The following is a 15,289-nucleotide window of genomic DNA, read 5'->3' on the forward strand; positions in this document are numbered from 1 at the left end:
GAACCCAGAGAGCGCACTTGCCGACGGCTTGAACAGGACCCTCCAACACCTCGCAGGAATCTGATTAACACTGCACACACCCTGGGAAGAAACTAGGCAGAATTCTCGCAAGGAAATTTCATGGAGTATTTTTTTTTTAAAATAACATGCTCCCAACTGGCAACTGAGGACACTCTGACTTTGCACACAAAGGAGAATCATGTCTAATCTGATCTGTGGTTTCTGGTATGTATGTATGTCCTGTCGTTTCAGGGTTTCGTAACGTCGTTGACCAGCAAGCAGGTCGGGGATGTGGAGAGACATTAATTCAGACTCTGAAGTCAGCATTTTGCACCTAGTTTGAATGAGTCAAACCGCATATGTACACGATATTATATTTATCTATATGTATGTATATATATACACCTTGTATGTACGGTAACCCTGTTCTCCCCTGCACACAAAGAGGCGCAAACCTCCTCCCGTTTCCTCTTTCTTTCGGCTCCCTGGGTGTGCTAGGAGCCTGGCTCTGGCTGGCCTCATCTGGTCTAAGGAGAAACAGCCATAAGGACTCCAGGCTGCAAGACAGATCTCGGTCCTGTGGCCAGGCTGGCCGGAGGGAAAGGAGCAGAGAACTCAGCATAATACCCTGGAGTTCAACGCTGTGGGGTGTGAAAGGCCGGGGGAACCAGAGGAGGTTGGCCGTGCCTCCTGACGGCTGTGCCCCTTCAAACAGGCAACAGAACAGTGAGCGCCCAGTGGGTGAGAGCGACTAAAATGTTCAGATCGAAACTTCTGAAGGAATGAGCTATTATCTTGACTTTTTTGTTTTGTTTTTCACTTTTGAATTCTCATTGTCGCATCTTCTACTTCGTGTTTGGATTTTATCCACGTGGGGGGAATCACACCTATTTTATTTATACTGCAAGTCATAATTTACCTATGATGAATTTTAAACTTGAAGTCACTGAAATTTTCTTTCCATCTGGAATTATAAAGCATGAAACAAAAGACTAAGTAATACATAAATTATGTCATCGGGAAAGAAGAGTGGGTGTGACTTTTCCTTGCCTCTAAAGGAACACTTGATGTTTTGATCCTGAACCTTTTCCACTATATTCCGGGGCTACTGTGGTTCACTATCCTTCAACGCGATAACAGACAGTGGTGGCAGCGAAAGGAAAAAATCACAATGCGCAAGGGAAGACCGTGCTGTGAGCCAAAACCCACAGGTTCTGAGTGTGAGCGACTAAAATAAATTACTATTCACATCTGTACACGGCAAATAGAACATGCTGCAAACCTGCTCGGAAGTAGCGTGAGAGCGACGATCACGGGAGGTGACAGGACTAAAGAAAACACGTGGGAAATAAAAAGGCCTCTTTTTTTCCTCATCGGACATTTTCAGTGAATTCAGCACATCTATGAAGCTAAAAGAAAGCAATAATAAAATAAATCTCTTCAATACTCTTTTTCCTTTTAAAACCTGTGCCGCATCTGGGGCTGTTTTCTTTTTCTAACGCGCCAACTAAACCCTGCGGGTGGAATGCTTAGCTTGACAGCTTATATACAATGGAGAGTGTGTGGAAACCCCGTGTGAATAGTTTATTTATCAGAATCTTAGTCATTCAGAACACACTAGTGCAAAAAATTGTGCATCAAAACTTCTGCAAGAGAACAGCTGAGTGGGAAATTTGCAGATGGCCCTGGGGATGGACCCCGAGGTGAGCTGCGGGTCCCTCGAAGCTCGTCCGGTCTCGGCAGGGACGGCGTGAAGCGTCTGCAGGTGTGTGCGGCTACCAGAAAGGGGTCTTCTTCAAGAGGGCTTTTTTTTTTCTCCAGAATATTCGTATTCATGGGGATTGAGAAAAACAAACCAAACCCATACCGCGGTGCTACCGTCTGTCACCGCGCCCGGAGGCCGCCGGGGAGGGGAGGCCAGGGGCCGCTCCCCGGACGGGGTCCGTCGGCGGCGGGAGAGCGGGGTGAGGGAGGCCCTGTGGCCCCTGTGGTCCCTGCCGTCCGCGTCGGAGGAGTGGCTACGGGCGGCCGGCCCGAGCGCTACACCACGGTGCACACCGTGTTCAGGGTCGTGTCGAAGCGCACGGCCTTGGCCTCGGTGGGCTTCAAGTTCGTGTCGTACATGGGGTTCTCGAAGGAGGCCTGCCCGTTGCTGCTCTCGTGGCCGGCGTAGCCGTTGTACTGGACCTTCGGCCTCGCTCTGCGGGCGAGAGGCAAGGGGGGGACGAGCTGTCAGGGCCGCAGGGCCTCAGGAGGAGCCGCGACGGCCGCGAGCGGGGTGTCGCCACGTTACCTGTGCTTGTGGAGGTGAAACGCGAGCCCGGAGAGAACGAGCGCGGAGAGCGGGGCCAGGATGGCGGCCGCGACGGAGCCGCTGCTGGCGCCGCGCTGGGGGCGCGCGGGGTCTGGAGCCGAGCTTCGGGCGCCTGGAAGAGAGAGCAGCTTTTACCCTGCAGTCGGGCCCCGAGCCTGCCCGGGGCGCTCTGCGGCGGGCGTGGGAGCGCGTGCACACGGCGAGGGGGTGCAGGGGATCCGCCGGGTCTCCCTTCCGGAAGCCCACCTTCCCGATGGCGAGGACGCGAAGCCCGCTTCCCGCTCGCTGACGCGCAGCGACGCCGGGAGAGGCTCGCGTCCGCACTGCGCGGGGCAAAGGCGCCGTCGCCCGACCTCCCCCGGGGCTGCAGACACCGCGTGCCCGCGGCCGTGTCTCTCTATGGGATGGGCAGTGCCTGCTGTTGCCTCCTGCTCTAAGACGCAGCCTCAGCAAGATGTGCCACTGAAGTTACATAAAGAGCCCAGGTCTCTATAAAGAGGGCGTCACACTCATCATAGGTGAGCATCAAGGTGCCACCTCCCTTTATTTGGGTAGATTCCAAAATTCACTACAGAGTTTAGAAATGATCAAAGAATGCAACTCGGCATTATGAAGCAGGCTTCTATGAGGACACAAAAATGTGATTTCTGTCAATTAGAAGGGAAGGCAGGTGTAAACATCTCAAACATCACGAAGGTGATATAATCATTAACGCTCCGTATCTGTGCCGTGGCAGATATATGCACGGCATTGAGAAAGATGCAAACATTAAAAATTCTAATCAGAAACCATTTATTGATTATTGCCAAATAATGCAGTTGATTCTTGAAGAATTTACTTATAAACTGCAATCTGAAATGTATTTGGCTTACTTGCATGGAACCACTCAATGCACGCTTGTGATCAATTATGATTGGGGTCATCTGAATACAGCAGAATTGTTAGAAAGAAGCTGACCTTGTTTTAGAAGTATATTTCCAGAACTTATGGGATGTTTCTTGTTTCTTTCTTTTTTTTTACAAACCACAGATACAAAGAAACAATCAAATATTTAAAATAATTAAAGAGCCTTTTAAAGAAAACAATCTTGAATTTTCAAATAAAAACCTAAAAATAATATATTTGTCATCTCCTTCAACAGGTGCAGGATAATGCTACTCCCTGCCACCTTCAGGTCTAATATAAATGTGTTTTGTCCTGGATGTTGGCACTTTGTAAATTAACCATATCTTTTGGCGATCCTTCTGTATCGGCACATATGAATCAGATTTAATTTTTCATTTCCAGATGCATTCACCAGCTGCCATGCAAGGGGGAAACGCCACGTACTTGTTCTAAATCTCAGCAACCGGGTGATGGGCATGTGAGCAGAGTTAAGCCAATGGGAAGCTCCCCGCCGCCCCCAGGCGTCGAGTTTGGCACGAGTGATGCAGAGGCTCCTAAGACAGTTTAGAATTGGGTCCTGAGGCTGGGGTGAGGCTGGGATGGGGTGGGGCTAGAGCCCTGGGGACCCCATCAAGTGCTCCCTGGTGGTGCTTCCAGCCACCACCGGCCAGTCCTGGGGCAGCGCGCAGCAGAAACACACAGCCACCACGGGTGGCGCTGTCCAGCAGGGAGAAACGCGGTGCTGCTCAAAGGGCACCAACTCCATGGTTTTGTCGTGAGAGTTAAACGTCAGATCTCCACTACTTAGAACAATGCGTGGCACGTAGCAAAAGTTTCCCAGGACCCACATTTACTAGAATGTAAGTTGCACTACGCCAGGGAGGTTTTTTGGCCAGCTTTCCTCTTGAGTGCCCGGTGCCTACAGTAGAACCTAGAACACAATTGTTGCTCAATATATATTTGAGGAATGAAAAAATGGTACTGTCTTTGGAGTAGTTCAACATCCGATGGTTTCCATAAATTACCATGGCTCATTCTCCAAGTGTTTATAATTCTGTGCATCTCTTTGCCTCATTCTAATAAATTTGTAGCCTGCTTAAATTAACCAAGGCTATTTTCTGTTATCTGCAAATAAGACTATACATTTTTGGCCATAATAGATATCAGACTTCCAGTTAATAAAATCCTGGATAATGGACCTGCCACAGGAGACCTCACATCATAACACAGGGCAACATAAAAGGTCTTTGTGAATTAAACTCCTGACTTTACTGATATTATTATGCTGTCTGGAGCTCCTAGTTAATTTCAATTATTTACCTGTGTTTTAATAATTTAAAGGGTAATGCATGCACATGATATTAATTAAAATGGCATAAGCGGATATCAAAACAAATACTATAAAGACGATGGAAATAAAGGGTCACTCCTTGCCCTTTTACACTAGTTTTCCTCTTTATGATTGACGAGGTTTCTGTTTTTGCTTTTGTTTGTGTTTTAGTGTCCTTTTCACAATGTACTGTTAATATATATGATTGTTTCTCTTTTCTTACGTTCCTAAAATATGACGATACTATTTACATTTTTTGTATTTGGCTTTTTAAACTTAACCACATATTCCTGCGTTTCTTCCATCTGTGCATATGAATTTAATTGTTTTCATGTGTGCAGCGTTCTGTTAATTGGCTATGCCAGCATTTATTTAGCCAGTCTACTGCTGAAGAACGTTTAGGCCATTTCTAGGTCTTTTTCTATGATGACGCCATGAAATTCTTTTTCTACAGCGATACGTCAGCAGGAGTCTGAATATACAGGATAAATTCTAAGCAGTAGAATCACAGCCTAGCAGGATGTGTAACTTGTAGTGTTGCTAAGTCTTCCCTACTTGCTCTCCAAAGTGGGGTCCCAGTTTCACTCCAACCCCTGTCTTAGGAGGCACCTGGATGGCTGTACCCCATCTACCTGCCACCCTCCTTTCCCTTCCCTCTCCACCTCCCTCCTTTCCTTCCATTGCCCCTCCTTCTCTATTATTATCACTACTCGCTAATAAACCAAACACAGCGTGTAGTTATTTTCTCAGTTCCATTTCTTAGGAATGCAGGCGAGCATCTTTTCACATTATAGGCTGGGCCATTCAGTTGTTTTAAAGAGCAATATTGAAAGAAATTCACATACTACAGAATGCACCCTCTTAATGCACACATACAATGCAAGGGGTCTTTTACTATTAAAACCTGGGGGTTTTGTGCTGCAAGGATCACCACAATCTACGTGAGAACGCTGCTGCCTCCCCTAAAAGAAAGCGGTACCCTTACAGTCATCCCTCACCCTCTGTACCCCAGCCTCAGCTTTGGGCAACCACTCACCCACTCTCTGTCTATATACATTCACCTGTTCTGCATACAGCATATACATGCAATCATACAATATGTGTTTTCTGGTGAATGGCTTCTCTTACTTAGCGTAATGTTTTCAAGATAATATTCCATTGGGTGGAGGCACCACATTTTGTTGCTCCATTCATTAGTTGATGGACATTTGGGTTGTTTCTACATTTGGACAATTAGGAAAAACGCTGGTATAAACATTCGTGTACTAATTTGTGTGTGAACATGTTTTTAGTTCTGTTGCCTATACATGTTGGAGTGGAACTGCTGAATCTTGTGGTTACGCCATGTTTTACCTACTTGAACTACCGGGCTGTTTTCCACAGCAGCTGTGCCATTTTTACCAGTACTTTCCCATCAGCAAAGTACGAGCGCTCGTTTCTGCACAGCCCTGCCTCCACTGGTTTCTTGTCTTTATGATCTGAGCCGTCCTGGTGGGTGTGAAGTGGTTTTGATTTGTGTCTCCCTAGTGATTAATGATGTTCAGGATCTTTTCATTTGCTTATTGGTGATTTTTATGTCTTTGTTGAAATGCCTATTTAAATTCATTGCCAATGTTTTAGTTAGGTTATTTGCCTATGTACTGTTTAGCCGTAAGGGTTTATACATTCTGGACACAAGTGCCTTGTTAGATACATGGCTTGCACCTTCTCCCCTCCTGATTGTATATATTTGGGGGAGGGGATTCAATTTTAATGGGAAAACCAATTTATTTTTCAGTTTCTTACACAAGTTTTTGCATCAGAGTTAGTTGTCTTTCAAACTAACTTCGTTTAGTGTCCGTTTAATGATAATCACATTTTTTTCCAGTTTATCTACTGACTGGAGACAATTAAGAGGTTGTTTATTTTTAACCATAAAAATAGAGTGTAGCCGTAATTCTTAAATGAATGGTCGTTGTTGAAGTATTACTTAAACATAGATGTTTCTAATTAGTTGAATGGGAGACTCGCTTGTGATTCAAATTATTTTGTGAGGCAAATTGTTTTTCCTGACAATAAGCTCATCATCACATGAGAAGAAAGATTACTTGTTAAAGCAAGCTGTTATTTTGTTAGATTAAAAAGAAATGGGGCAATGCAAAGAAAATTTGCAATAGCAAAGTGACGGTTTGGGTCAGGCTCATTGGATGAGTAAATGCAGACATCCACAGAGTATCGTGCACAGCTTGCTGGGGTGCCTTTAGACAAAATTACTAGAGCGTGTGCATCGGGGAGAAAGGAGGGCAAATAACTACAGGGTTTGGCTCAGAGCAAAAGAAAACTTTACCCATCATTAGTGTTGGTCTATTTCATTATCTCAAAATAATATAACCCCATTTAAAAAATCATCTCAGCCATCGCAGACATTATAAGTTAAAGCTCTTCTGTTTAAAAGTTCTTAGCTTGGAAAGGTGGATTTAGAGTATTTTATGATTAAATGTCCCTTTTGGTCAAGTTTTTTGTTTTTTAAGCATGATATTATACAGGTTGGCATATATTTCCTTTGGAATCCCCTGGTATTTTGATAAAAGTTTTTTTTTAATATTTATGTATTTATTTATTTACTTGGTTGCACCAGGCCTTAGTTGTGGCAGTCAGGCTCCTTAGTTGCGGCTCCAGGTCTCCTTAGTTGTGGCATGCGAACTCTTACTTGCAGCATGCACGTGGGATCTAGTTCCCTGACCAGGGATCGAACCTGGGCCCCCTGCACTGGAAGCGTGGAGTCTTATCCACTGTGCCACCAGGGAAGTCCCCGATAAAAGTTTTATGAAATGAATTCATCAGTGACAATCATCACCAAATATTACACTTGTGTTCCTCTGACAGGTTGCTCTGGCATCAAATCCTACATAGCAATATTCCTCTCTATAAAATTAATGTTAGTAGAATTCCGTGAGTAAAGTATAAAGTAGTTGATAACTATTCAGGAGAAATGCGGTGCTCATCTCATTACAAAAAAAATGAATCTTCTCATTTGTGTTAATAGCAACACAAGTAAAGACATGTGTGAAAAGAGCTTTAGCACAAAGCAAACCCTCATATTGACTCTTAATCTTCACAGCAACCAGGAACTGACTTCTCTACTGAGATTTCAGATGAAGAAACAGGCTCAAGAATATTATAATTCATCCTAGATTACAAAACTAGCACATAGACGAGGTAAGCTTCACATCTAGTGATCATTTTTCATACATTTTTCTTGTCGGATTACTGAGACGTAATCAAGTATTTGAGAAAGAGATAAAGAAGGAAGACAGGCATATTTGCCCTGTCTGTCTGTCTAGAGCAAACTTTTTTCTCATAACTAAGTCGGGAACACCTTTCCACATCAATATGTTACCTTTGTTTCTTTAATGAAATATACTGAATTAAATTGTTTTCTCTTTAATGTAACACATTGTATAAAATTATTGATGTAAGCAATTTATTTATGATAGATGTGTGAGATACACAGATTATTTCTAATTTCAACTATTTAAAGTAGTCCTGCTGTAGACATACCTGAATATGCAAAAAATAATGGTCACTCTTGTCTGATTAAAAATTTTAGGGATAGAACTGTCGATGAAAGAATACCGTCAAATTGCACACATCTACTCATACACCCACCAAAAATGAACACCCAGGTGCCTGTTTCTACTGTCCACCCCAAACCATTTTTAAGAAACTCTGACATTTTCATAGCTAAAAATGATCTTTGTTGTCATAATACATATTTTTGAAGTTAAAGATCTTTTCATATTTGTAGGACATTTTAGTTCGTCTTATAATTTTCTTAAGGTAATGTAGTTTATTCTTTAATTGTGTTTCATCTTTGCTTTTTTCCCTTATTTCAAAATATCTCTTTGTATATTAATTCCATGTCTGGCATATTTATTGCAGCTGATATTGTCTATTTTGCTATTCAAAAGAAGGGTTTTTTTCATCCAGCTGTAAAATATGTGAGTCTCTCCCATCATTTTTGTTTCTGTTTCTTTCAGAGTCTTGACCTTTCCGTCACACCCAACTTAATCATCTGAAGGCCAACCTGATTTACGCTTTGATAAACAACGTAAGTGCAGAGTGTACCTTGCCTTTCCAGCTTGAACTTCCCAAAATCTTTTCCATGTATGTCACCTTGGAAAGTAAATCCTCCTCTTTCAAGTCCGGATGATACCTGATAACGCATGAAAAGGAAAAACAATGCATAACAAGGATTAATGATAATCTCTTCTTTTATCATAATATAAATATTATTTCTATTTAGAAAGTAAAGGTTAACTATTTAAAAACATTTGTCATTCCTTCAAGGTACCGACTTATAGTTAGAAATTGAAAAATACAGACATGAACTTCAACTAACAAATAAATTCTCTTGTTTTGATCTCAAAAACAGTAGCTTTTTACAACATATATATAGGTTAAGTACCCTTGGTAAACGGGGACACACATATGAATTACATCAGAACCTACATTATGTAAAACTCGCTGTGTCACAGCTACTGTCTCGTGTACCTCACGTGAGGCCGTTTACCCTCTAGTTAGATGATGAATTAAAGCAGAAGCAAAGGGTTAACTTGCAAGGAAGAAAGTGAAGGGGGCGTCTCAAATCTCTGTTTATCTGGGGATGCTACCTTTTAGAACTTTCGGGGTGGTTACCAGTGGCCTTGGAAAGAGTTTGGTCCCCACCCTTACGGTGGGATGTGGCCTGGATCTAAGCTCTCTGGCAGGAACAGCCCATTTGCTCCTGGCCAGTTTGTTTCTCATTTCAGAGACAGGTTTCTTCCATCATACAATGAAGAGGTGAAGTGGCCACGCAGCTGGGATGAGGGCCGGCTGAGTTTCCTCTGGGCAGACAGGACCTGACCAGGTCCTCTCGGAAAGGAATCCCCCTTGGCACCCCCAGCTCTGCGCAGACACGGTGATTAGAGAACCCTCCTAGGAAGTACTCACGTAACCATCCAGTCCCCAGTTGTCGTTTTCAAAGTTGCTGACAAAAATATCCACTGGGCCTTTAATTTGAAAAGCTTTCAGAAGTAAGTGGGCCTCTTCCTTCTTGTAAACGCCTAGGAAAGGATCAGGGGGTTATTCTTACAACATGGGGATGCTTATGAGTCAGTAATGCAGGCATTCGATCCATTTGATTTGGAATGTGGTACAGAGATGATAACGTTTTAAATCACAGAGATTAATATTTTTATTTTTAAATTTTAGCTTCAGTACTTTTTTCCTAAAAATCACTTCTTATGCAAGTCCTTGTCTTATCTTTAAGTATTATCTATTTCACTCAATTCAACATCTCTACCCCACAGAAAGAACAAAAGTAATATGCATTCAGTTAATTAATTTTTTAAATCCAGCATTTTTTTTTTTTTTTGCGGTACGCGGGCTTCTCACTGTTGTGGCCTCTCCCGTTGTGGAGCACAGGCTCTGGACGTGCAGGCTCAGCAGCCATGGCTCACAGGCCTAGCCGCTCCACGGCATGTGGGATCTTCCCGGACCGGGGCACGAACTTGTGTCCCCTGCATCGGCAGGCGGACTCTCAACCACTGTGCCACCAGGGAAGCCCTAAATCCAGCATTTTGTTCATATTTTACTCACTTCTGAGGACAGGGGTATGTAGAAAAAAAAGAGACCATAACCTAGGAGATTAAACTCCTGTGTATGAACTAAACAAGCTACAAAAATGTATTGCACAGCACAGGGAATATAGCCAATATTTTATAATAACTTTAAATGGAAATTCATCTATAAAAATCTTGAATCATGGGCTTCACGGTGGCACAGTGGTTAAGAATCTGCCTGCCAATGCAGGGGACATGGGTTCGAGCCCTGGTCCGGGAAGATCCCACATGCCGCAGATCAACTAAGCCCGTGCGCCACAACTACTGAGTCTGCGCTCTAGAGCCTGCGAGCCACAACTACTGAGCCCGTGTGCCACTACTACTGAAGCCCGTGTGCCACTACTACTGAAGCCCGCACGCCTAGAGCCCGTGCTCCGCAACAAGAGAAGCCACCATACTGAGAAGCCCGTGCACCACAACGAAGAGTAGCCCCGCTGGCCGCAATTAGAGAAAGCCTGCGCTCAGCAACAAAGACCCAATGCAGCCAAAAATAAATAAATAAATTTATTAAAAAAATATTGAATCACTAAAAAGTGACAATTGTGATAAAGACAACTATGTTGAAAACACACACGGGGAGTTAGTACAAAATTATCATAAAATTTCAACATGGGGAAAAAAATAAATATTTGTAAATCAATATAAAAAAAGAGAGACCAAAACAATAACCCCAAATATAGCTACTTATACAGATGAATTGCACCTACTAAAATGAAATGAGCAGCAGGGTGGCCAAAGTGTGATGGACATACTTGTGGAGCCCGTGAGACCTTGGGCGTGAAGTGATTGACAGTCACACCTCTTAGCTACTCATGAGCTCCTCGGAATGACTGCTGAGTGGTATTGCCCAGGGGTGTCACGGTGTGGCAAGGGGGAGAATGTGTTTGCAGCTACGGCTAGTTCCCTACTCAGAGGAGGCTAAATAAGTAAAGAAACAAACAGATATTAAATAATAATAATGAACCCAAATGTCTTCTGTGTAGAGAGGCAGGTTCAAGGGAAAGATCATGGTGTTCGCTTCAGGGACTCCAGCAGTTCATTCCCAGCAACTCCCATTAGACAAGTGAAACTCTAACATCACAGGAAGAGTCTCCGCTGGCCCATCACACAGGATGGAAGGGGACCCACGGACAAGAAGGACCACCTATCATGTCCACCATCAGCAGCTCTGTGTTTCTGGCATCCAGTTTAACCTCTAAAACTCTGAACCCCACTTTATACTCTATCAGCAGAAATAAACTATATATTAGGCAACTTTTACGGTGATGAAATGAGAGCACGCAGCAGACCACCAGGGCCCCAGCTGGCCCTCCGTGGACGTTAGTTTCCCTCCTTCCTCCACAACCCCTCCTCATGAGAACACACGTGGCAGGTGGACTTATATCCACTTGGGACTCAGCCAGAACAACCCTTGATCCACTTGCTTTCCCAAATCCAAACCAGAGATTTCCCAACGCTTATCCATGGACATCAGTTGCATCAAAACCACACTAGAGCCTTTTCTTTGGGAAAAAAAAAAATCCAAACTCCACGAAGAGAAATAATATCTAAAGGAGGTGGGTGAGCCTATGAAATCTGAATGTTTTACAAAGTCTCGGTTTGTTCTGACACAGGACTAGCCTTGAGCACCTGGTCTAAATCATTTATCCATTCACAGGGTCAAGACGCAAAGCACTTTTGGGGCCCCTGGACCACGAATTCATAAATATGTACCTGTTTAAAAATCTTTGAGTGTGAGTTGTTTTTCTTTTCCTAAATCCAGAGTATGTGTACCATTTTTAGATGTTTTCCCATCCAAGGAAGCAGGAAAGTGAGGCGTGAGGGCCGGGGAGAAGTCCTGACCTGCCCTCACACTTCCTAGAGATGAATCCGTGTCTGTCTGGTAACTAGGGAGTGTGCGGGTACCATCAGGGGCCCCTTGGTGTTCAGAACCAGTGCTGGGGCTTGTGGACAACTCAGAGTCTGATCTCCTCAGGAGTCAGTCTATAGAAAAAGACACATGGTTGTCAGAAGTGAGATAACTGAAAAAACAAAACGCACTAGATTCAGTCATGAAGGTAATTCTGTGTCTTATTGGTTGAGAGCCTGGGCTCGAGATTCTAATCGCTGAGATTCTGATGGCAGAGCTCAAATCCTACTTCTGTCATATCCACTTAGCAAGGCCACTGAATTTCCCTGAGTGTCTCTCTTTTTTAATCAGCAAAAAAAAAAAAAAAAGTGTTTAATAAGAATACACCACAAGGGCTTCCCTGGTGGCGCAGTGGTTGAGAATCTGCTTGCCAATGCAGGGGACACGGGTTCGAGCCCTGGTCTGGGAAGATCCCACATGCCGCGGAACAACTAGGCCCGTGAGCCACAACTACTGAGCCTGCGCGTCTGGAGCCTGTGCTCCGCAACAAGAGAGGCCGCGACAGTGAGAGGCCCGCGTACCGTGATGAGGAGTGGCCCCCACTTGCCACAACTAGAGAAAGCCCTCGCACAGAAATGGAGACCCAACACAGCCATAAGTAAATAAATTAATTAAAGACTCCTTTCCCTTGTACAATTCTCACCCTTAAAAAAAAAAAAAAACCACAAGATGGATGTAAGAACGAAAAGGACAGTGTGTATATAAAGCACTTAAAATAGTGAGTGTCTGGCATATAAATCAGCTATTGCTCTATTAACTGAGATACATCAATAAAAACTCACCAGGAGCAAATGAGTTAAAAGAGAGAGAGAAAGAGAATAGCAAAAGAATGAATTCTGGAGACATGAATATCTGGACATAAATCTTACATCTTTGACTTAAGACGATCTGTGTGTCACCTTGAGCTCATTAATTCACTTTTCTGTACTGGTTTTGTAATCTTTAAAATGAGACAATAGTACCACCCTGTCCTGGTTACTGAGATGATCCAGTGAGATGCAGCAGATGCAAAGCCAAGGTAACGTTAACCAGCACTTAACGCGCGTTGGTGCCCTCTCTGCGAGAAGCAGGAGGGTCTGCCCGTGCTCACATCCGGGCTAGTGAAACCCCTCGGCACCTACCTGCCAACTTCAGCTCCCCCTGGGCGGCTTCAACGAAGGTTGCGTTCACCTTGCTGCTTGTTGCGTTGAACCAGTCAACAGTTAGGGTTGCAGGTTGTCTTTTCCCTAAATATTCGTAATATCCCTTCCACACTGAATGGATGAAAAATACATCTGAAGGAACTGTGGGGGAGAAAAGGTGACTGTTAGCACCCACAGAAAAATTCCACTTGGATATCCTAATACACAGAAGGTATAACGTTGTTCATTAAGACAGCACAGCAGTGACAGTGATGGAGACAAAGATGGTCTATCTGCGTGTCCCTGCACAGCAGGGGTGAAAATCACATGACCCGAGCAGGGAGCAGGGACAGTACTGTGAGATGCAAATACACATCTGTCACCTGGTCGGAAAAATCTTGTAGATGCCAGCGCACACCTATTTTACCAGGTCTGGCAAGCCAGAGTGCAGGGTGAATTGGGACTGCCGGTATTAGGTTAGACTGTATCAGGCTTAATAAATACATTAAACTGACCTGGAAAATCACTACTGATACTTCATTTAGTATCTAAGTCTACTTACTTTGGAAAGACTTAGGAGGCTCGGAAGAAGTGACAGCATCTGTCAGGAGCCTTCTGCCCTCAAAAAGCCTGCATTTCAAAGCACCACCATGACTGCACAGACCCAGCGTATGAAGACAAAGATGTTTTATCTCTTGAGGTCTTTATTTTGTAAGTAGAGCCAATCTCTCATCTCTCTCTTCTACTCTTTAATCTCCTTATAAAAAATAGTCCAGTGTTGGTAAGAAAGCTAGATTAAATGATGTCAGATGGCATCTTTTAAGTTCAGAAACAAAAGGCAAAATGTCTTCTTAAAATATTACAAGTCATCTGGGACAGGAATTCTTGCCAAGATTATTGAGCTATTCTCTCTTTTCACTGGTTAGAAAAAAATTATTTTTCACATTTCTGCTAATAAATATGCAAAAAATCCTGATACTTTTACAATATTGATATAAAATTTTACAGGGTAATTGAGATAAATCTACATCAATGATGCCACTAAATTTCTATTTGCTTTTTGTCTCATGATGTGTGTAAACTGTTTAACTGGACAAGATCCACCATGAGTGGAATTGGTCACAACATATTGTTGGACTTCCTAGGTAGAAAGAAAGATTTGTGTCTCCCTAAACATATTTTTTAGCAAATGCACTTATGGCAACACGTGAGGAGGACAAAGCATAGTGTCCCTTTTCTTTCCTGTCCCATTGGCCATTGCCCGTCTTCCCAGACAGGCTGACCCTGTAAGACATCACCTAGTGACAGAAGAGTCGGAGAACAGATGTCATCACTTCCTATGGCTTCGATGGACCCAACTTCCTAATAATACTAATTATAAAAATTGAATAAGTTTGAAGCGGAGCTATGACACAGGCATCTGACAGAGTTGCTGACTGATCAGTGACACTGAACAGGTCTGCCCGTCGTCAGCAGCGTCACTGAGGCACAGTCTTAATCAGCAAAGCCCAAAATGCCTTGTCAGCCTTTTCTAAAATAAACAGCCTTTAAAACAACGTCAAGATTGTCTTCCCTAATCAGAACGCATACACTCAACTGGAGCTGTGAATGCACTTGTTTGGGCCTCGCACTTAGGTCCCTCTCGTTGGTGGATCTGAGTGGGTCGGCCTGGCTGGTCTGCCCAGTGGCTGGTCTGTGTCCCGCTGTGACCATCGGGGACATGGAAGATGATCTTTTCGGGTCTCTGTCCTCTGACCTGTTGCTGGTGGTTTGCAGTGTGCTATAACCACCGACAGGGGAGGTGGTAGATGGTGCCTCCTAAACAAAGACCCCTGTTGAATCAGTACTTCCCTTCAGAGAGGGTAGGGCACGCTGACGGCGTGTCTGCAGCTTCAGAAAGAGCCTGCAGACTTTTCACGACCACCGCAGCAAACAGAACAGGACAAACACACCAGCACCACCAGCACCACCAGCACCACCACCACCGACTGTGTCGTTTTATTGAAGAAAATGTTGCCTCTATAGAGCACTGATTTCTGTATTTGATATGTATAAATAACATTTACATAGAATCCTCCAGAAGCTTTT

General features: G+C 43.8%; 1 protein-coding gene across 1 annotated transcript in view; it reads right to left on the reverse strand.

The window, feature by feature from the left end:
• Positions 1–1,508: 1,508 nt before the first annotated feature.
• Positions 1,509–15,289, reverse strand: part of CSMD1 (CUB and Sushi multiple domains 1) — a 1,400,820-nt gene continuing 1,387,039 nt past the window's right edge. Inside the window, exons 66-70 of the mRNA XM_060136411.1 lie at positions 13,202–13,363; positions 9,501–9,613; positions 8,637–8,724; positions 2,294–2,426; positions 1,509–2,200 (exon numbers count right to left, since the gene is read on the reverse strand). Of these exons, the coding sequence (XP_059992394.1) occupies positions 2,041–2,200; positions 2,294–2,426; positions 8,637–8,724; positions 9,501–9,613; positions 13,202–13,363 (656 nt within the window). The 3' untranslated portion in view covers positions 1,509–2,040. The remainder of the gene's footprint in view (positions 2,201–2,293; positions 2,427–8,636; positions 8,725–9,500; positions 9,614–13,201; positions 13,364–15,289) is intronic.

This window comes from Lagenorhynchus albirostris, chromosome 21 (assembly GCF_949774975.1).
Source record: "Lagenorhynchus albirostris chromosome 21, mLagAlb1.1, whole genome shotgun sequence".
Classification (NCBI taxonomy): Eukaryota; Metazoa; Chordata; class Mammalia; order Artiodactyla; family Delphinidae; genus Lagenorhynchus; species Lagenorhynchus albirostris.